The 21955-nt window shown below is 35.5% G+C and overlaps 4 protein-coding genes and 1 non-coding gene across 5 annotated transcripts; 3 read left to right on the plus strand and 2 right to left on the minus strand.

Moving 5' to 3' along the window:
• The first annotated feature begins 57 nt into the window (after positions 1-57).
• Positions 58-2198, plus strand: EV154DRAFT_234807 (uncharacterized protein). The gene is made up of 5 exons (XM_051594521.1): positions 58-278; positions 329-404; positions 465-1302; positions 1365-2093; positions 2167-2198. Exons 1-4 carry the CDS (start codon positions 230-232, stop codon positions 2031-2033), a joined length of 1632 nt encoding a protein of 543 aa, XP_051457308.1. The 5' UTR covers positions 58-229; the 3' UTR covers positions 2034-2093; positions 2167-2198.
• Positions 2199-4325, plus strand: EV154DRAFT_234808 (uncharacterized protein). The gene is made up of 3 exons (XM_051594522.1): positions 2199-2276; positions 2338-3166; positions 3226-4325. Exons 2-3 carry the CDS (start codon positions 2351-2353, stop codon positions 3898-3900), a joined length of 1491 nt encoding a protein of 496 aa, XP_051457309.1. The 5' UTR covers positions 2199-2276; positions 2338-2350; the 3' UTR covers positions 3901-4325.
• Positions 4326-5997: 1672 nt separating this feature from the next.
• On the plus strand, positions 5998-8445 carry EV154DRAFT_234836 (uncharacterized protein). The gene is made up of 6 exons (XM_051594523.1): positions 5998-6270; positions 6339-6423; positions 6538-6574; positions 6632-7394; positions 7453-8128; positions 8190-8445. Exons 2-6 carry the CDS (start codon positions 6414-6416, stop codon positions 8360-8362), a joined length of 1659 nt encoding a protein of 552 aa, XP_051457310.1. The 5' UTR covers positions 5998-6270; positions 6339-6413; the 3' UTR covers positions 8363-8445.
• A 1589-nt stretch (positions 8446-10034) lies between these two features.
• EV154DRAFT_234891 (uncharacterized protein) lies at positions 10035-13615 on the minus strand. Its single transcript, XM_051594524.1, has 3 exons — positions 13258-13615; positions 10587-13023; positions 10035-10520 (listed from the first exon to the last, which is right to left on the minus strand). Exons 1-3 carry the CDS (start codon positions 13419-13421, stop codon positions 10278-10280), a joined length of 2844 nt encoding a protein of 947 aa, XP_051457311.1. The 5' UTR covers positions 13422-13615; the 3' UTR covers positions 10035-10277.
• A 2999-nt stretch (positions 13616-16614) lies between these two features.
• On the minus strand, positions 16615-16687 carry EV154DRAFT_t68. The gene has a single exon. It is a non-coding gene; the product is annotated as a tRNA-Gln (tRNA).
• Positions 16688-21955: the final 5268 nt, after the last annotated feature.

Raw genomic sequence — 21955 nt, forward strand, 5'->3', positions numbered from 1 at the left:
GTTTGCGATTATGTTTTAGATACATTTTTACTTTATCTGGAACTAATCCTTATACCTTGTCGCTTAAGGTTTTACTTTTTGGCGAAGTTCTTAAATTTAAGCTTTTTTTGTTTGTACAAACAAAGTTATTGTGGAACTCGACCGAGCCTTCATAAATCAGTGTATTTTTTTTACAATTTTGTAACCCTTTTGTTTCCCGAAGCATCAATTTTTAAGGCAAAAACAAATAATGGAGGTTGCGTACAACTTTTCTCAGCACCTATATTGCGTAAGCATTTGTGAGTAATACTGAAATGATACCACTACTTGTTGCTAATGCCTTACAAAGGTTTTGATGAAAAAAAAATGTATACAAAATACTTTATCAGTGGTATTAAGCAGGGCGTCAACCGAGGAAATTACATGTGAGTAGAATAAATTGATATATTCACTGCTATTACGTTTTAATTGATTTATGGCATTAGTGAGGAAAGAGCCTCTATTCTATACCGAGTAACGACTAAAAAGGATAATCAGCTTGAAGGGGAGATTATGTTTTCAGGGGCTGAGGCCGATGAACGGAGAATGTTTTACACTGGAAAAGACAACCACATGTATGTTGATAGTGTTTTTCTCGGGCTAAATAAAATACACAAAAAGATGGAAAAGGAAAGGAAAGAAAATAAAAGCAATTATGAATACGATGTTCATGATACCGCCATTCTACAAGGTGCAAGAAGACTTTTGGAAAAAATTAAGACATGGAGTCCGTTGTCAAATAGTACTCGACTTGCTGAGATGTCTGATTACCACTTTGCAATGACACTCCCTACAAAATGGGATAAAAAGATACAGACAAACCTAATTCGCCCTCTTTTTGTTGAAGTGGGACTTATTACGAACACAGATCATCCCGACAAAGTTTTATTTTTTACTCAACTTCAATCAGATTTTCGGTACCTCCAATCTTTGGATAATTATGACCGTAGAAATAACGACAAGAAAACAGCTAATGAAAAAAAAATTGATAAGGAAGCAACTATCAGCCATAAAATTAACAAAAAGATCATAAGCCGCAAAAAATATCATGTGTGTTCATTGACGTTTACAGAAAATAGGCTGTCTGTCAATATAGATTTATTTTCAGCCTACCATCCTCAACTAACCACAGCCTACAGCCACTATGACGCAAAATTTTTAAGCAACGTCTCATTTTGTGTCACTTTTGAATCCAAAATTAAAAGATGTATAGAATTATACATAAAAATAGACGGCCTCGATATCAAGCAAGTCGGTTTAGAGGACTTGAACGAGGTTGCGAGGGTAAAGAGGTTAAGACTATATTATGCAAAAAAAGTATTTAAGTCTTTGTTATCTATTTGTAGTTTATTTCGGAGCATAGATTAGAAGAAACCTTACAGAGCTCAGAGTTTACGAGGATACTTGTTACCCAAGAAACTTTGGAGATGGAAATTACCAAAAATAATTTGGGGCCAAAAGAAATTGAAGACCTATCAAATTTACATGCAAACAATATCAGAAGTTCTTTTATGCGTGTTAAGACAGACCTTTATGAACGTATATTTCATCCCATCGAAGAATCATTTTGGAGAAATATGAAAATCTTATACAATTACAGTACTACTTTTGTGTATGCAGCAATCTTAATATTACGTGATATACATGCTACTAAAAGAGATACGGGTCCATATGAGATGATATTAAAATGGCTAGAAGATGCACTCAACAAACGCTCCGATTATAAAGCAATAATATTTGGAAATGGTTCGAATGCTATTCATCGTGTACCAATTACCGATATGTTGGCAGGAACTGCTAATCAGATAAAACATTATATCGAAAAATCTAATGCGGTAAGGGATCCGTTAGAAATCATTGGAAATGTAACGGAGAAGATGGGTGTGTTTCCTTTGATGCCATTGTTTAAGGACTCAATACCAAGTTTTATAATTAATATAGGTAATTACTTGTATTTAAGCATGGATTCGCTAACAAGATTATATGATATAGCATTGGATATTGACTTCGCTTGAACAGATATAAGTTTTGATAAAATCGAATTTGCATGTACACACATGGGAACCGATACTTCGGTAATAAGATCCACTGGATATAGCAAATGGTTAGTGACATCTAATATTAGCACATTTAAAAACGTAATCACAGTGTCAATGAATTCCATTGTTAATTAAATTAATTAGCAACGTGATACCTCTAAACCATTTTTTTGTCGAGCTGAATAAGTATCAACGGCCAACGCTATCTGTTGATTTTAGGTAAGATTTGATTATCTTAAATTTTCTACATAATATCTTGACTTAAAAAATTTCTGAATAGACTGAAACAATTTATGGGGAGCAAGTATGACCAACTTTTAAAAACCCCTCCCAATGAAAAAGAATGTGTAATCGAAGGCTTGTCAGTAGCGGATAAACAAATTGACAAAAGTAATTCTTTTGAGAATGATATCACTACAAACCCGATGCGATCAAAAGACAAGCCATTCACTGTCTTTATGTATCACCAGAATGTTCACCTAGTTTTGCTCATGTACCTGCGTTATATTAACCATTTCGTGGCAAAGAAGTTAAACGAATCCTTTCAATGCGATTGGCTAGACAAGAATTTGGGATTTGTCATATCAGCTGAAAAGATGTTGTTGGATGAAGTATTCGGTTCAAAAAAGTACTTCGAAGAAATATTTTCTGAAAGTGGGATGCTTCAAGATATAGATCAATGTAGAAAAGCACGAATTGTGACTCGCGAAGAAGGTATTTTACCCATTATTCAACAAAGCCTTGCTTTGTCTTTTCCGCTCAGATCATACTCTGCTATTGTTCAGCTACATACAGAATATATCCAAATAACATTGCATCAAGTCGTCAAGATTAGGGAACCCTCGGGGGATCTGAAATATGTTAAAGTTGGAGATAAAAAAGTACTTTTAAAAAATGTGTCCGATATTATAGTACGCGATAAAATAATCCCGACTCAAAATGCAAATGATAGTATATGTATTAATATCTTGAATCATATTGAACGCTACGGTGTAATTGATCGCTGCAAGTCACATAAAAATGGAGGTGATCCGTCAAATATTCTATATTTGCTTAAGGATTATAAATCCGGATTTAAAAAGCTAAAACAACAGATCGTTGACATTGTAGTAAGAGATATTTGATAATACAGCACGAGCGTAAATTTACTTATTTTCTTCATTTATAGTTATCACTGCAACAAAAAAATCTCAGCGACATTGATAAGCAGCAAAAAATTAGTTTCGGCCATAAGTGTAATTGCTTTTTCTCTTTGTCTCCTCGAGATATCATTGATGTTGGATTTAAGCCTACACTTCAAAAAATAGCGACAACTATCGTGGCCTCGTTAATGAATACAAGCTTATTTGGGGACTACGGAGTGGATTTTGTCTTTATTTTTGGGGATTTATATGATTTGACAAGTGATTCCATGCTTCATAAAATATATACAAATATATTACAACAAGCCATCATTGCTAGCATTCAAACAAAACAGGTGCGCACTCGAGGATTTGTTTTCAGGGAATCTTTCAGTCAGTTATCACATGGAATCACACATGAACAATTGCCGTTTATGGGGGATTGTCTCACCATTGGTAAACTGCATCAAGCATGTAGTGAAACATACGCAATATATGTTGGGGCCTTGAATGAACCATTTGCCAGAGAGCATAATCTATTTTGTGAAGACTATAAATATGATAACGAAAATGCCGTCCTACGTAAAAAATTTGCTATGGTTATTCTTCAAAAAGGGCAACCGATTCCTATAACAGGCTGCGTCAAGAAATTTAAAATGAACTTTGAAGATGAAGACGAAAATGGATACAACTACGAGGTGTTAGAACTAGGTAATAACTAAAACTTTTGATCAACAGAATCTCAATGATAACACTGTTTTAATATTAAACAGCTGTGATAAAACTAAGAAATTCAAAAATACCACGAGGACTTATTTCTTTGGGTGATATTTCCTACGATAAAATATCTACTTTGAGTATTGGCAGTGAGCAGCTGATTACCGGGATGTATGTTTATTTGGAAATCCAGCCAAACAATTACAATTCTTCTCTTCAATTTTCGCTCAGACTAAATGGCTCCGACAAGGAATGCCATAACGACAACGGATGTTTAGTTTTAGAGGAGCCGCTAACAGTTGCTTATTTTTAAAACTTTTGCCCTTTAATTTAATTATTTTTTTACAAAAAAAAAAATAACGCATAGCAGAATATTTTTCATAAATAAATATCAAAACTTTCCAGCTCTACATTTTTTCATATTACACACAATGTTCTATTTTACCGTAAGGTTTAGACATCCTATTTATTTTTTTCTGTATCATCTTTTATTCAACTCTTACACTCTCAGTTGTTACACGAGTAAATAAAAATAAATCCGGTTTCTGAAGATTTATGCAAGATACTCAGTAATTTAATCGATATCAAAAACGTCAAGGATTGATTCCCCTCTATCCAGAATAGCTACCATTCATCTTGCTTAGCGTGAACTTTTAATTCCGAATACCTAAAGCCGGAAGACGGGACTCGATTTGCGCACAAGCATCTTGTGTAAAACTTTTTGATGGCGGTTACCCAATCTAAGCCCAAAATTTGTGTAAATCACCATCAGAAGTATTGTATTTACTTTTTTTTTTTTTTCTTCCTCTGTTCAGCTTTTGTGCATAAAAAAAAATGAATGAACATTTTGAGCATCCATATTTTATCAGCTATAGTAAGACTCCTTAATTTCTTTAAGCCAATTTTACTCAAATGATTTAGGTTTCGACGAGGATGGAGCCTATGCCATGTACGACGAATTTTTACTGGATACTGACACAGAACGGCTGTCGTTTAACGGTATAAAGTAGGTTATTAGACTATGAAATATATTTAAATTTTTCTGTTGCGCTAAGACTTCAGTATTAAAATAAGGAAATTACAGGCCTCAATATTGTACAGTGTTGTTACAGGAATGATTTATTGGCGTGGGTGTCAAGATGACAATGGATATAAGAATTATCAGGCGGAAGATGAAAAGCTTGTATATGTACAAAATGTTTTGATGGAACTACATGATTTATTTTTGGAAAAAGAGCCAACCATGCATTACCATATTGTATCAGAAGAAGTCATTCATATTTTAAAGAGTTCTATAGATATTCACCATGACTTAATTGAAAAACACCGGTTTTTGTTTACAGTCCCAACATATTGGAATTTGGATATTCAAGAGAAGATGTTACGCCCGCTTTTTATTCAAGCTGGGCTCATTCATAAAAGTGACCACGAAACGAGGTTATTATTTGTTACTCAACTTACATCGAATTTCAGATACATATTTCATGATAATAGCAGAAGTGATATAGTGCGTGACAGGCAGTATGTTATGTGTGGATACAAAATAGCAGATGAAGTGTTGACCGTTGATTTGGACTTGTTTATCGCGAGAAGTTCTTCTCCTCTTGTGAAACTAAGACTAGACAATGATGATTTTATACCATCTCTAAAAAAATCAATACACTTTACTATTCCTCTTGTTTCCGGCTTGGAAAGTGGCATAAAGGCTTGCGTGGGTTCTATAATTCCAAAGACTAAATCAGGGGAAATCGAGCAGCTAAAAAAGCTGCTTAAAAGATATCAGAGTCATAAGGTATAAAAAATTTTAAAGTTTAAAAGGAAGTACGTTCTAATTTGATTTATAGCTTACATCGAAATCGAAAACAAACGATTTCAAAAATTTAGGTACGCATCGTCTATTTAAACAGTATTTGAGTCCAAAACGATGGGAATTGTTCGAAGTTGAAATCAATAGTTTGCAGTCAATAAGCTTAAAAGATATTCACGCGGAAATGTTTGATTCCATTAAGGCCGTCTTTTCGCAACAGCTAATGACTTTACTGCGATCCGATTATGGAAAGTCACGAACAGCGATTTTGGTCTCCCGTGATACACAAAAAACGGTCAACAATAATTTTGTTTATGACATTGTGTTCGACTGGTTACAAGTAATGCTGAGAGAATTTGGTGAATACCCTTTCAACTATACCTTAATGAACATAGGGGAAGGTGCTGTAAGCATGGTGAATGTTAATAATGCGATGGAGGGAAGTGTAATAGAAATGAAACAGAAAATAATGTCACAGCTCACAAGTCAAACTGGTTTTTACATACCCACCGAAAGCTCCTATGATTCTTCGACGGTATCATTTTTGGATGGGAAATCATTTTATACTGTTAGTATAGGTAAATTCTTGCGTAATGGTAATAGTATAATGTATCCTCTAACTTATCCTCGGAGCAGCAATTTCGCTGGATGCAATCGAGTCAACATTTTCATCAATAGGAGAAAATCATTTTATTCAGCATTCTTCAAAATATGATGAGTAGTAAGTGTTGCTGATTATGTTTTTTTTAAAAAAAAAGAGAAGAAAAATGCCATAATAATAATATTACAACAATTTACAGCGACATACAGCCTCTAAGTTGTTTCTTTCCTCCAGTAAAAGTATACCAGAGGCCACTACGTATCAATAATAGGTATACTATCAATTAATTGTTTAAAGATCAAAATATTTATAAAATTTAATCATACAGAATGAAGATATTAATGGACAACATATTGGCTTATCATTCAAAAAACGGGCCTACCAACGATGACCATGAAAGCATAATAAAAGATGGGCCTTTTCTGGAAACCCTCCTTGATGACCCCAAAGTATCGACATCGCTTTCAATTTCGGAAGGTAAAGATGATGTTGCAAGCAATGAATCGATCCTTTATCATAAAAAGTACAAGGTCCTTTTTTTGGCAATATATCTGGGATATTTAAGCAAATTGGTGATGAATAAGCTAGATGGAGAATTTGAAGATAATTGGAAGGTTAAGAACGTTGTTTATCTTATTTCTGCAGAAAAGATGTTACTGGATACTACTGTAGGCCACAAAGAAAAATTGCAAACATTACTTGTCGAGGTGGATTTCTGTGATATAAGCAAAAAAGGCGACATGATGCGGGTTATAACTCAGGGGGAAGATATTCTATTTGCTGTTGAATCAAATTTAAAACAAGACACCACTATCAAGCAGTGCTTTGTTGTGGCTCAATTGTATCAGTCCTATGTACATCTTACCTTACACCAGATTGTTAAAGCTTCATCATCAGAGGTGTCTGAATCGTCTATAGTTCTGGAAGATAATACCGTGATGTTTGAAAACACACTTGATGTGTTGTGCAAGAAACTTTGGCGTTTCGCTTCTACCAATAATGATTTTGATTTTTGTGATTTACACAAAGATTGTTCTTTGAAAAACTATCCAAGTGTTTTGCCTGGATTAAAACGATCAGTCCAGATTATGGTAAGTATGCTCAATTACAACATATACGCATGGGTATCTTATCGTGTTAATTCTGTAGTTTAGACAAGCAATGCTGATATTAGATATGGATAAAATAATACATATATCTGTGAGCGAACTATGCAGTTGCGAAATTCAAGTATGTCTCCGTAATATCATTGACATAGGTTTGAAGCCAATAATACAAGACATCGCAGAAAATATAACTGGCGCAGTACAAAACACTGCGATGTTTGGATATTACTCAGTTGAGTTTATATTGGTAACAGGTAATATGTTTACACTAATGTACGATTCGCCACTTTATGGAGTATACACATGCATGTTACAAAGTGAAATCGAACATAGTTTAGAAGCTAAAAAAATCGACACCATATGGCTTCTCGTCTTACAGAACTATCAAAATCAACTACTAAAGCAAGCTGTGCACGAAAAATCATACATATACGATGAATTCAGAACTGGGAATTTGCAGCGGGTTTTCAGTAAAACTTACATTACATACATCCGTGATTTTCGTGACCAATTTTCTGGCGAGCAGGCCTCCAAGCCTTTTTTGTCTTTTGTCGACAAAAACTTCAAAAGTACGAATTTTGGTGGAGATGAAAATACGGCTATGATACTATTTAAAGCAGGGCAGTCAATTTCTGATACCAAAACTATCATCAGGTTAAAGGTGGAATTTCAAAATGAAAATGATTTGAATCCGAATTCACGATTTGCTCTGACATTAGGTAAATGCAATCTATCTTAATATATTTAATTCTGGACAAAAACTCAGGGTTCTTGTTTTAGTTTTGGCACGATTAAATCATACGGAGAGCATTAAAGATAAGGAAGTGATTTCTTTGGAAGAGGGCTCTTATATTGATGAGGATACATTTATTTTCTATCAGAGTTACGATGAACCCTTCATTCAATTTGAAACAAAATTTATTCCTCATAATTCTTCTATACAATTAACATAAATATGTAAAAACACCCCCATTTTCCTTCCTCTAGACCTAACTCTTGCCTACTTACTTTTGCTTATTTCGCATTAAAAATCAAATAATATATTTTCTGTAGTTTTACTTTATTGCGTCCTACCCAATTGACAGCGAACTAAATTTTAAATCGCAAGCAATCAGATCCCGAGATGCATAGAAAAAAAAAAGAAAAAGATGCGGAGTTCCGTATCTTTTTTTAAAAAAAAGAAGATCAATGTGTCCCGATTGTGCCTCGTTTTATTTCTTCGTATTTATGAAAGGGTAGAATAACCCTGAATAAGGCTAAATTATGATACATGTAAGTCTAATAAAAAAAAAACTACCGCGGGTACAATTCCTAATGCGGGTAACTCTGTCTGTTACTGAACTCTATCTCAGCTAAAACAAAAAAAAATCTCAGCAAAGAAAGATATATTACTTTTAGACCATTTAATCGGGAATTGTCATGTTTCAAAACATGGAAAATCCCACACACACACATAATTATGTCGGGTGGTTTTAAAACGCAGTAATAGATCGATTGCCTCCTTCCCGAAAAGGATGTAAGATTTTTCCCTCATCGATGATCATACCTTATTTTGTAATGCATTTTTTTTATTTTTTAGAAAAAAAAATTTTCATCGAAACTATACGCAATCAAGAGTCATCTGCGTACAAAAAAGAGGGGGGGGGGGAAGGAGGAAATGACATGTTTGTCGGGATTTGGACTGGAGATGAAAAGAGGCAAGTCAATGTTTTGAACATGTTATAAAAAAAAAAATTGCGGCATTTTTTGATTATGCTCCCCCTTTCCGCCTGCCCGGGTGACGAAAAAAAGGTATCATTATGAACTTGGTTATGAAATCAACGAACAATGGATTAAAATAAAATTTGATTATTTCCATGTCATCACCGTCCCGTATCGGATAAAGAGTGAGAGTAGGAAGGGAAATATTGAATCTCAAATATAAGGGGGGCGACGGAAAAATATTATCAGATCCTTATCTTTGAACGAAACCCCATCGCGCGCTGATGGATTTCTTTTCTCTGTTTTTTATTAATCTGATTCTATCCGTATTATATGATCTGGTGGGTTGATTGTGTCATTTTTTTGCAATCAAGTTTATTTTTATCTATCCCATTGCTATTCATGCCATGAAATAAAGTATGCTGTCATTGTATACCTCCCCCCTCGTTTCATTTAAAAAAAAAAAAAAAAAGAGCTTGGCAAAGGGAACAATCTGACACAAAAAAGCATTCCATAGATTGTACCACCCAATGTTTTCTGTTAAAAAAATCGGGGCATCCATTCCAAATTACCTTAATTGCGCCCCCCTCCTTCTTTTTGTGGAAAAGGATTTACCGATGAAATAACCTTTTTTTAAATGGGAATTAAAAAAAAAAAGGTCCAATCATCAACGGAACGGGGAATATTTTGATACTACGGGAATCGTAACATTGACATTCATTGCAACACGAGTTTTTTTTTTTTATATATTTCTCACGAACAGCCCATGACAAACAACCTTTTTTTTCCTATTTTTGATCAACAAGGGAACACACAGACTAAAAAAAGGGGGGTTGGATCAAAATGGTCAAAAGAGAGTGCCGCTTTAAAAAAAAAAAAAAGAAGAGTACAAAGTTAAATTACAGAAATTGGATCTACAGACAATGAAGTAATAACAAACAGATTTTTTTAATAGTAAAATATGTGTGTATTTTGTGGGGGGGATAATAAAGAGATAAAAACAAGACAAGATTCACTTTTATTTTAATAAACAAGTGACATTTAACATTTTTTTTTTTTTGTTTATCAAATTAAATGAAGAGAAAAAAAATTAGGTCTAAATATAATAACAAAAATATATGAGTAATAAAGGAAAGAGAGAGGATAAAAAAGTTGGATGGGGGATGATTAGTTGGAGTTCAAAACTTGAGCAGCATGGTTAGTCTGGACAGAGCTGAAACGACGCATTTCCTTGGCATCCATAGACATCTTCTTGTTCATACCAAGGAGCTTCTTACCAAAGTTTTGGGGACGCTCCATAGACTTGAGAGACTTGGTACGGTTAGCATAGTAACGGGCAGAAGAAGTACCAGAGATGGCAGAAGCACGACGAGATTGACCAGCCATAGGAGTCTTGGATTCCTTCAAGTTGTTCTTGGGCTCGAAAGCAGCACGCATACCGAACTTGATGAAATCCATAGGCAAGAACCAAACAATGTTCCAAACCCAGACAATACCAGCCCACTTCCATCCACAACCGTTCATCTCAGTGAAAGGCCAGTCAGCATAGACAGCAATGAAGGTGGCAACCAATTGAGCAACAATGAAAGCACAGACCAACATGACAGAGGGACGTTCGGTAAAGAAGAAACCACGAGAACGGGTAATGAAAATCAAACCTTGAGAAATAGTGGAGACTTGGAGATAGACAATGGAATGGTAGACACCATGGTTAACATACTTTTCAGCACTTTGACCATCTTGGCTGGTGTTGGGAAGGTTCCAGTGAGATTCAAAGAAAGTGGTTTGGTAAACAACAGCAAAGAAGGCAACAGTGGAGACAGTCAAGTAAAGACCATAGATAATGGCATAAGTGAAAATTTCACGGAGGTTCCAAGAATCGGGATAAGGAGAAGGCTTGACACGATCAGTGGAAATGGTCATGATAGTACCATCGTTCAAAATGGCAAGAATCAAAATCATGAAAGGAGGGAAGTTATATTCGAAGGCGAAACACAAGATGGCAAAACCAACAACGACACGAATGGTGACGGAACAGGTATAGATGGAATAATTACGCATACGTTGGAAAATTTGACGAGAACCAATAATGGCTTCAATAATAACAGAAAGACCGGGTTCAGTCAAGACAATATCGGCAGCAGAACGAGCAGCATCAGTGGCATCAGCAACAGCAATACCGACGTTAGCCTTGGAAAGAGCAGGAGCATCGTTAACACCATCACCAGTCATAGCAGTCATGTGACCCATAGCTTGGAGACGTTCGACAATTTCATACTTGTGTTCGGGGTAGACACCAGCGAAACCATCACATTGCAAGACCATTTCATTGACATCAGAGTAACCAGATCCAGGAGGAGGACCATCCTTAAGAGTCTTGGACAAGTACATGTTATCACCCATACCGAGACGACGACCAGTTTCCTTACCAATAGCCAATTGATCACCAGTAATCATCTTGACAGAGATACCAAGAGCAATAGCACGATCAATAGTTTCCTTGGTATCAGATCTAGGGGGATCATAAATAGGCAAGAGACCAATCAACTTGAAACCAACACCTTCACCATCAACAGTACCAGAGGGAACTTCATCAATAGCAACAGCAAGAGCACGAAGACCACGACGAGCGAATTCATCAACATCATCGTTAAGAGCCTTGATTTGCTCTTCAGTCTTTTCACGAGTACAGAGATCCAAAATGGTGTGAGACATACCCTTGGTAACACGGATGACCTTACCATCAGACTTACGTCTGTAGGTAATTTCGGTACGCTTGACGACAGGGTTGAAAGGCTTGAATTCTAATTCCTCAATACCATCACGAGAGAGCTTGGGATCGGGCAAAGAGTTGACAATACAGAAATCGATAGCATCTTGGTTTTCTTGACGACAAGCATAGGCAGACAATTGAATGATATCATCACCAGAGTATTCGGAGTAACCCTTGATGGTGGGCTTATCAACAATCAACTTGTTCAAGGTAAGAGTACCGGTCTTATCGGAACATAAGATGGTAACGGCAGCCATTTCTTCAATAGCAGTAATACGGGTAACAATGGCCTTATGTTCAGCCAATTGCTTGGCACCGATGGCAAGAGTAACAGACAAGACGGTAGGCATAGCAATGGGAATACCACCAATGAGCAAGACAAGAATGTTATCAATACCAGTTCTGTACTTGTAGTGGAACTTGGGGTACATGACGAGGATTTCGATAAGAACAAAGAGAGAGATAGTACAGAGACAGAAGTTACCAATCTTGGCCAAAATAGTTTGTAAATGACCAACATCATCACCAGCATCACCAACAAGCTTAGCAGCACGACCAAAGAAAGTGTTGGTACCAGTACCGATAACGATAGCTTCAGCTTCACCTTGCTTGACAGTAGAACCGGAAAAGACTTCATCACCGGCTTCCTTGGAAGTAGGTAAAGATTCACCAGTAAGAGCGGCTTGATCAATGGAGACCTCACCATGAGCAGCAATAAGACGACCATCAGCGGGGACAACATCACCAAGTTTAATACTGATGATATCACCAGGGACTAATTCAGCAGCTTCCAAAGTCTTCCATTCACCACCACGCTTGACCTTACATTCAGGAGCCAAAGAGGCCATTAAAGCCTTGACGGCGTTACCGGCTTGACGTTCTTCAAGGAAACCAATGGTAGCATTAGCAATCAAAAGGAGAACAATACCAATGAAATCAGGATAATCTGGTGGTCTACCATCACCGTTAGATAAGGCGATAGAAACAAGGGCAGCAGCTTCCATGACCCAAGAAAGGGGATTCCACATGAAACCCAAGAATTGCAAGAGAGGGTTGATATCCTTGACTTCGAGCTTGTTCATACCGAATTTCTCAACACGGCGGGCAGCTTCATCGGATGTTAAACCGTTGGAAGAGGTTCTACAGGGTTAAAAATTTTGTGACTTTAGTAAATGATATATAAAATTTTTTTTTGTTTCTAAAAATAGAAGTTTCCCCTCCCCCCATAAAAAAAAAAGAATCCCCTTTGGAAAAAGAACTCCATCAAATTTTTTGTGAAACTGATCAAGGGGTGACATATAGGGAGCAATTTAAAGGGTAACAAAAAAGGAGGGGAATAAAAAATAAAAAAAAAATAAAAAAAAGGATACTTACTGTAAGAGTTCAAAGATATCTCCAGGTTCCATGGTGGATAAATCATACTTGTCCTTGTCATAGAGTTCTTCGACAGTTAAAGATGTAAGATTTCCAGAAATGTTGGCCTTGTGAGCGACGGGTTGTTCGGAAACGACCTCGTAAGTTTCGGTCTTCTCAGTCATTTTTTTGAATAATAGAGAAAGAGAAAGAGAGAAAAGGGGGAAAAAAAAGAGTTGTTATTTGATCCAAAAAGAGAAAAGTTGTTATTTCTATAAGAGTTGTTTTGGATTTACGGGGTTATATTATAAAAAAAAAGATATAAAAAAAAAAAGAGAATGAATGGTGTGGAGGGGGTGGTCAAAACGAAACAAAAAAAGAAAAAAAGATAAGAAAAATGAAAATCAATCTTGATATTTATATTGAAAAAAAAGCACGGGCAGGGGGGGGTTTATCACCTAAAAAGAAGTAATCTAACTTTCTTTTTTTGGAATAGATTCTGTCCCCTTTTTTCTCACTCCCCCCCCCCCAACCCCTTGTTCTCCATATGGGGATTTACAATACCACCGCTACATGGTGCAGTTAGCTCTTTTCTTTTTTTCTGGTCCGCCTGTACCAATGATAAACCACTCGACCCAATGGATTACACACACTACAAATCACCATCCATTTTCTCTTTTTTTTTTTTTTTTAATCCCCCGCTTTTGCCCGCCAACATTGTCGTCTTTCCCGTATCCCCCGTCACACTTCTTTTTTGACGTCACTCTTCTCTTTTTAAAGACAAGGTCGATCTGATGAGTCTCAAAAAAAAAACATGTGCCGCAATCCTCAAATGACTCGTGAAGCATCTACACTTTTGTAAAAGAAAAAAAAAAAGACATACACACACAAAGAGAGAGCTCTCACCCCTGATTTACCAAGTGTACATTCCATTTTTTATGGTTTTTTGCTTGTAAGGGGACCCTTCTTTTTTTTCTACACACTCCTTGCCACATCATCCCCCTTTTTTATTTATTTGGGGGGGGGGATCTCCCAAAAAAGGGACGGTTTATTATTTTATCCTCTCAAAATATAGTAGGGATTAGGGGAAAGGTTCAACCATTGCCAAAGCAACAATGGAAGATATCGGTCTCATGCTCGGGTCGGTGAACGGACGGGTCAGCCGGTCTCTCTTTTTTTTTTTTTTTTTGTAAAGATCAAATAAAATAAATTCATTATTATTTCAAGGAGTTAAAAAAAGAAATATAAGAAAGTCCTAATACTGCAATTATAATGTATTGCTGCACATAGATAAAGTGTTCTATTTTTTACCCTCGAGAATAAATTCAATGTTATCAGAAAATCCTTTTTTTTTTTTTTTATTATTTCCTTCTCACTTTCTCACACGCGTCACTCTCTAACTCACTCACTCACTCTCTCTCTCTGTTTATCTCTTGAGCTAATCTCTTGTTACCTCGGTCAAGTACCCGACCACGTTTTTTTTTTTTTATTATCATCGGCGATACAATAACGGGAAAAAAAAAAAAAAGTCTTTTTTATTACATCTATACTTGAGGGATTTTTCTATTCGTTTTGTCTTCAACAGTAATCGTGCGTCATTGTTTTTTATTTGTTACTACTCTTAATTGTCTAGATCTTTTTTTTCATTGGATATACAATTCATTGGTAACCACACAAAAAAAAAAAAAAGTTTCATACTAATTTAAGTACATCTTTTCTCTGAGTGGATGATGTAATCTCAGGTGCGCTAAACAATCTTTGTTTCATGGGCAAAAAAAGAAACAAACGAATCAAGTTGCATGATTTTTGTGGGGAGTGATACTGTCCTTTTTTGGGTTTTTTTTTTTTTAAAACACCGGTCACCGAAAACAAAAAAAAAGTCTATATTTTATTTTTATTTATTTATTTTGATGTAAAGTAAAAAAGGTACACAAGATTTTTTTGCACGAGAAAGGGGATGGGGGGGAGGAGAGAGGCGAATGAAGAAAAAAAAAAAAAAAAAACTTTCTTCCGTTCCTTACTGCTGAGCAACTCCCGGGATCATAAATGAAAAATTTTTTTTGATGAAGGGACAGTCGTGGTAGCACATGAACGGTCGTTCATTCTACCGCTTTCCGGTTAATCTTGATTTCAATAATAATAAATAATAATAAAATGTCCTAGCAAATCAGATTTATATCTCCCGAACACATGTTTAGCTTTTTTTTTCGGATCACAAAAAGAGAGAGAGAGAGAGAGAGAGATCAAAAATGGTTACCATGTAGCCTCGTGATCTGTTGTCCTCTTTCTGTCACTCTTTTAACTCTTTTTATTTCTTTTCGTGAGTGACGCATCCCAGAATAAAGAAGCTGTCTTCAATTAGAGTTACCATCCCAACCGTGGGCCCTATTTCGTCATTTGTATATAATATCATGGATTTTAATCTAGACCTATTGTGAAACATGTACAGTGATGTTTGATCCTTCTTTGCATGAAATATAACCGTAAGATCGTACCTCTCTCTCTCTTTGACGGCTCTTCAATTATATCTTTTTTTTTTTTCGCAAAGAAGTAAGAGGGCGGGAAAAGAAGGCATACATAATAACCCCTTTTACTCATCATCATCATCAACTAGACCAGCAATTATAATAAATGAAATCACTATAAAGTTAAGCTTTTTCCCGTAATTTATTTTAGTATATATCTTTCAACCCGACCTTCCCCCCACACACACACCCACATCCACCATCATCCCTCAGATGATAAAATCTTTTCTCACTTGTAACTGATTGGGGACTCACGGGGACTATTAAACTAGTAGATAACAATTTATATATATATATATATATATATTTTGCTCGTGCATCTACCCGTCGATCATAATAAATCCCTTGCGTAACAACCTTCTCAGTTTTAACAAACATTTGTCATCTTTTGACCTTCCCCCTCCCCCCACGCACACACATGCTTACACACACCTTTCCGTTACGTAAATAACAACATACAAACATAAGCCTCCCCCCCCCCCTCCCAAGGTGACAAATAGACTGAACCAAAGCTCTCTACCCCACCCGTATTTCCCGCCTTTCCCTCTCTTCATTGAAAACCCGTCAATTGGCGTTGTACATAATCTTACATTTTATCTATTTATGCAATCCCCTATCACTCTCGAGCTCAATATGCATTGATTGGCTTACAATATCTTGTCCTCCCCTCTTTTTTTTTTTTGTGGTCGGGGGTAAACAGCAGAAAAAAAAAAAAAAATTGGCTTACAATTTTTTGTGCTTCAACCTTGTTTTTTTTTTCACAGGCACATATTTGGAAATATTATTTTTTGATTTTTTATTCAAACTCCGATTTCGCACCTTATTTCAGGTGCAAAAAATTTGCAAAAAAATGAGGTCTCGCCGAGACTCGAACTCGGATGGCAAGATTCAGAGTCTTACATGCTAACCAATTACATCACGAAACCTTTGTTATGTACTAAAAATTGTTACATTATTTTAATCTGATAGACATATTATAAAAATCACGTGATATACACGTGATGTCATGTGATTTAACGCTTTTGATTGGTTTCCCTCTATTTGGAATGGGGGGAGAGGGAAGGACGGTGCGTGTTTATTGTCCATGTGTCAAAAACAAAGAAACAACAATAAAAAGCTTAACTCATTTAACCATTTAAAATAAACAACAAAAAGCATATGAAGACATGACATGGGTGAGGGGGGGGGGGAGGAACGGGAGGATGAACGGGAACAAATTAAAAAAAGAAGACTAATAAATAGTAAGAGTTGGGTAACTGGGGGAACGTGGTTCCATTATTTTTGGAAAAAAAAAATGTTGTCATTTGTGTATGAGGTATTTTTTTTTTTTTTTAGTCTACTTTTAGTTTTATTGTTGTTTACAGCTTAGCCCGTATAGAAGTTATCTTCTTTTTCTCTCTCATGATAGAAATGACGATTTGTTATTTTTATGACCTAAATGATGTTACTACAACATCATTTACAAGTCTTTTTCCAGAAATGAGACGCCCACCTTCCAAGAAGAAAGCTCATTTTCCTTGGAGACTATAAATGGCACTTATCAATCACATGGTGCAAGAGAGCTGGGGTTCATTGTTAACTGTGTAACCATCACACCGAGTAAAAATGTTGATCCAGTTTGTGTATTACTATTTCAAAACAACATGGAAGACTCATGATATCCTCCCCTCCACTTTGTTTATAATTTTTTGAAACTTTAGATCCCCCCCCCCCATAATCCTATCTTTTTTATCCAAATATGGATAGTTGGAATAAGGGAAAAAGCATGACTTTTTTTTAGTTTTTTAAAACACCGTGGGTCCGTAAACATCCAAATGTTCCTTCCGGATCCCCCTTCATTACGTCTGTATGAAATAACTCTCACATCGTGTTCACTTCCATTTTGGAGAACAATAAACAACAACGGCATGTGAAGTAGGACGGAAAACGGTCTTTTTTTATTATTGTACTTTTAAGAATCAATTAATAATTATATAAGGAATTTTTTTTTTGCTTGTTTATTGCTCAGGTTACACGGCATTTGGATTATAATAATAATAAAAAAAAAAAAGGTACAGCACATGCAACAATAAGAGTTTATTGTTTCATCGTCTTTAAAATAAACGGGAAAAGAATTAAACGATCTAGAGAGGGTATGGTGCCATGTTTGACAAAAAAAATAAAATGATGCAATCCACCCCTATATACTCTATATTATACCAGTCAGCTATCTTTAAAAGATGGGATACCGCCCCTAATTGGATTTGATTTAAGAGCTTCTTTGGAGAGCCGTTATGAGGAAATCCGTTTAAAATGACGTATCCGGTATATATTTAATCCTTTTTGTATACAAGGGGGATCTCCCACTCTCTTTTTGTATGATTCTGTTACTGACCTAAAAATGATTATTTATTTGGGTTGGAGCGGAAAAAATAAAAATTATTTGTTCCGCCCTACAATCTCTCTCCAATGGATAAGGTTTATTACAAAAAGAGTCATTTACTTTTTTGCCCTGAACTTTCTATTCGGCCTGGGCCGTTTTGTTATCTTTTTGTTTATCTCTCTGTCAGTTAGTTTAAATACTTTCTATGAGACGATCCTCTTTTCCCCCTTTTACATAGGGGGGGGATTACATTAGTATCTCTCCAATTTCGAAATTAAATTGTGTTACCTTTCTTCAACATCTTTTTTTTTTGCCCTTTCCCCTCAAAAAAGTAATAGCTTTTTTTTTTTCAATTAATGTAAAGTAATCGGAGTACAAATACGCATGATTTGCCTCTCCCCTTATTCATCTTTCTCTCTTTACCTCTCTCTCCCCTCCCCCCCCCCTGTCTGTCATCTCTGTACATGACGCATCATTTGCATTAAAAAAAGTTCACATCAGACAAAAGACAACTCGATCTGTTAACAAAAGGGAAATCTGATTAAGATCTATCGGGGAAAAAAAAAAAAAAGTTTCCCAGGTCGCATCTCATTGACGGACCCCAGAAAAGGGTCACTTTGTGACTCCGAGCCACGTTTCACTGTTTATTGAAGCACTTTTTTTTTTTTTTGCTGTCATAACATATCTCAACGCTTGACTCCAAAAAAAAAAAAAAAAAAAAAAAAAAGCTAATTTCACGAAAATAAATCTGTTTGGAAAAGGGTATTAAGCAAGGTCTATTGAAAGGGGAATAAAGTATATATTAAATGTAGTTAAATTAATGGCAAACTCAGATTATTATAATAAGGCTCAGATCGGGAGCTTGGGTCTTAACAACAATATTATATGCACACACGATGACGGATTTTCTTTATACTATCCGATACATAAGTCGTACAATTTTCCCTTCCATATACCCATCAGTTTTTGTTAAACCGTCCCGCGTTCGCCTTTCTCCCCCCCCCCATAAAGTTTTCTTCACACGCTTGCCATTTTTAATAAAGCGGGAGGCTGTTGGACTTTTTCAAACTGGGGGTACTCTCTCCCTATTCATGTTGTCAATTTTACAAAGAGTTTAACTCAGTGTGTATCATGCTCTCTTTTGTGTCAGTTTGACTTTCTTTTAATCGCTGTAAAGGTATTTATACTCCAAAATATCTACACGTTTGTCACGAAAAGAGTTCCAGTCTTAATGATACGTCTGATAGAGAATAATAAGCCGTCCTCCTAAAACCCAATTTTGGGTTTAAAGACACAAAAAAGTTGAAATGGTAATTTAAATAAGAGTAACCGTGTTTTTTTTTTTAATATAAATAAAAAGTGTCTCCCCCCCTCGTAAACAAAAAAAATGAATTTCTAAATGTGAATATTTATTATTTTCTGTAAACAAAAAAAGTGAGTACAACCTTTATTTTTTATTTCCCGGGAATGTATGCTAACCTTAGATATACCGCTAAACAGATTTTGTCCATCTTATCGTCATTTCACACAGTGATGAGTATTCTTTTTCGGTAAAAAAAATAAGAGGGTTTTGCAGATCTTTTTTTAGACCAATTAGATTACCCAGCCCGCTAATTTAAAATTATCGGGATTAAAAGAAAGAAAGAAAAAAAAAACAATGAAAACAGATTGAAAGACCCTCCCCTCCCCATCATTTACGCACAGATAAAGTCTATCACTACTAGAATGCATGTAACTTGACACTCTATTTCAGTACATTTTATTTTTTTCCCCCCAGTTTTTAAATAGTTTCAATTAGGGTACAGGCGCTACTTTAAAAAATCCTTTTTTGATTCATTAAGGTTTTAAGGGAAGAACAAATAGGGTTGGTAGGAAGGTAAAAAGATTCTTTTAATTTCCCTTAAAAGAATTCTGTAGAAGAGTTTCATATTAATTATTGCCTTAAATTTTTTTGTTTAGAGAGTAATTAAATTATTGTTTCATACATGTTTAGTTATTAATTGGATTAACACCCAAATGCGCTATATATCTTGACAACATTGCCCAAGAGTTTCTTATTAATTGTAAATAAGGGGAGGTCCTTTGTGATTTTCTAACAATCTGAAACACACACACAAAAAAAAAAATGCCCGAATGGTGTACAAGCTGCAAAAAGGTCTTTTCATGCAAACACAATGAAGGATTGATTTAATTGCAATTACAATAATCAAACAGGCATGTACTTTAATTGCTTGCAAGCTAAAAAAATCTTGTTCATTGTTGATTGTTGCAGAAACAAAGAACAGGTTTTTTTTTTTTAAAAAAAAAAAGTTTTGACTTCCGCTTGTTCTCATTCGTACAGTGCTACTTTTTTTTTTTCCACCTTATTTTGGTCATGAGTTTTCCAATTGGCCATTAAGCTTTACTTTGGAAATTACTTCTTTATTTACTCTTTTCTGTGGGCCATTATTTATCGAACGAATCAAAACTGAATTGTAGGCACATTTTTTACTGTAGAAATGTTATTGGTTTTGATTATTAAAAGGAAATTTCCTGTATTGAAATACCAATTAAGCGGTAACTTTGGAGTTTAATTTACGATTTTACCCTTTTTTTTTTTTAGCAGGGTGATTTTTCCTGTGTTTCTCAGATTGAGTTTCCCCATTAGCATGTCTTCTTTGATCAGGACAGGGATAATATTCTTACATAAAAAAACGATTAGCCTCACTCTTGTTCGTCCGTACAATAACGTATTTGGTAAACCGCTCTAAATCCTCTGATCGCTTACTTGATGAGGCAATTACGGGAAATCATGGAGATCTATTTATTAATCTTACATAACCCGTTTGTTTCTGAGTAAAGTCTATAACAACGTGTTTCTGTTATTGTAACAAGTGGGAAAAAAAAATTTATTAATTGACACGCAGCCTACAATAAGCCAAGTAGACTTTAATAAGCTAGAAGCACATCTGGAAAATACCCATGAATAAAGCTGTAATATCAACCATCATGTCTCGTGAATAAGTGAGAAATAAAAGTATGTAGTGTGTGCATAGTGAGGTAAAATCTGGACGTTCATGTGTAGACTTTACCGCTTATGATATTGTATCGTCTAATACGTCGAAAGTATAGATGATATACAGACGTTATGATGTTCACTGGGAAGCTTTATGTTAGGACATTACACTAGTGACAACCTGATGTATGTTGTCATACAGACATTTATAAAGTCTGATGAACGATAGAATCTGATGACGGAAGAATGGTCATGTTTCGCCCTCTTTCACCCGAATGCACGCAGTTTTCAAATAGCAGATAAAGACAAAGTGAGATCGGGGAAAAGACTGTATGAGAAATCCTTAACGAAGTCACTTCAAAAAGGGGTGTATCACCCTATTACACGTGTGTGTACAAGAAGGGTATTCGAAAAAAGCTCAAGAAAATTGCCCAAATAAAGCTCAAACAATGTCCAATTGGGACATTAAACTTGTGACCCAACCAAGGCTGTCTAACTGAGGGAAATCACTGTAATTTATTACATTTATTTACATACATATAATAGGTTCCCCCCAATACTATTACATGGGGATTGCGCCAACTCATCGTTTACGGGGTTGTAAAAAAAAAATGAATTTCTTTTTATTCTTTTTTTTTTTTTATCAGTTGATGGGGGGAGACAACCAAGATCGGGTGTCATGATAACCAGCCTTCTAATTATTACAGGACATGGATCTATTGTCCGTCTGCCCAATTAGAAAATCGGTTCGTTTACACCTATGATTTTGAAACAAAACATGTTTAATTGGCCTAACAAACATTTAAATCTGTCTCACTATAGAATGTATGCTTATAT

Source organism: Mucor mucedo (genome assembly GCF_025094135.1).
Source record: "Mucor mucedo strain NRRL 3635 chromosome Unknown EV154scaffold_49, whole genome shotgun sequence".
Lineage (NCBI taxonomy): Eukaryota > Fungi > Mucoromycota > Mucoromycetes > Mucorales > Mucoraceae > Mucor > Mucor mucedo.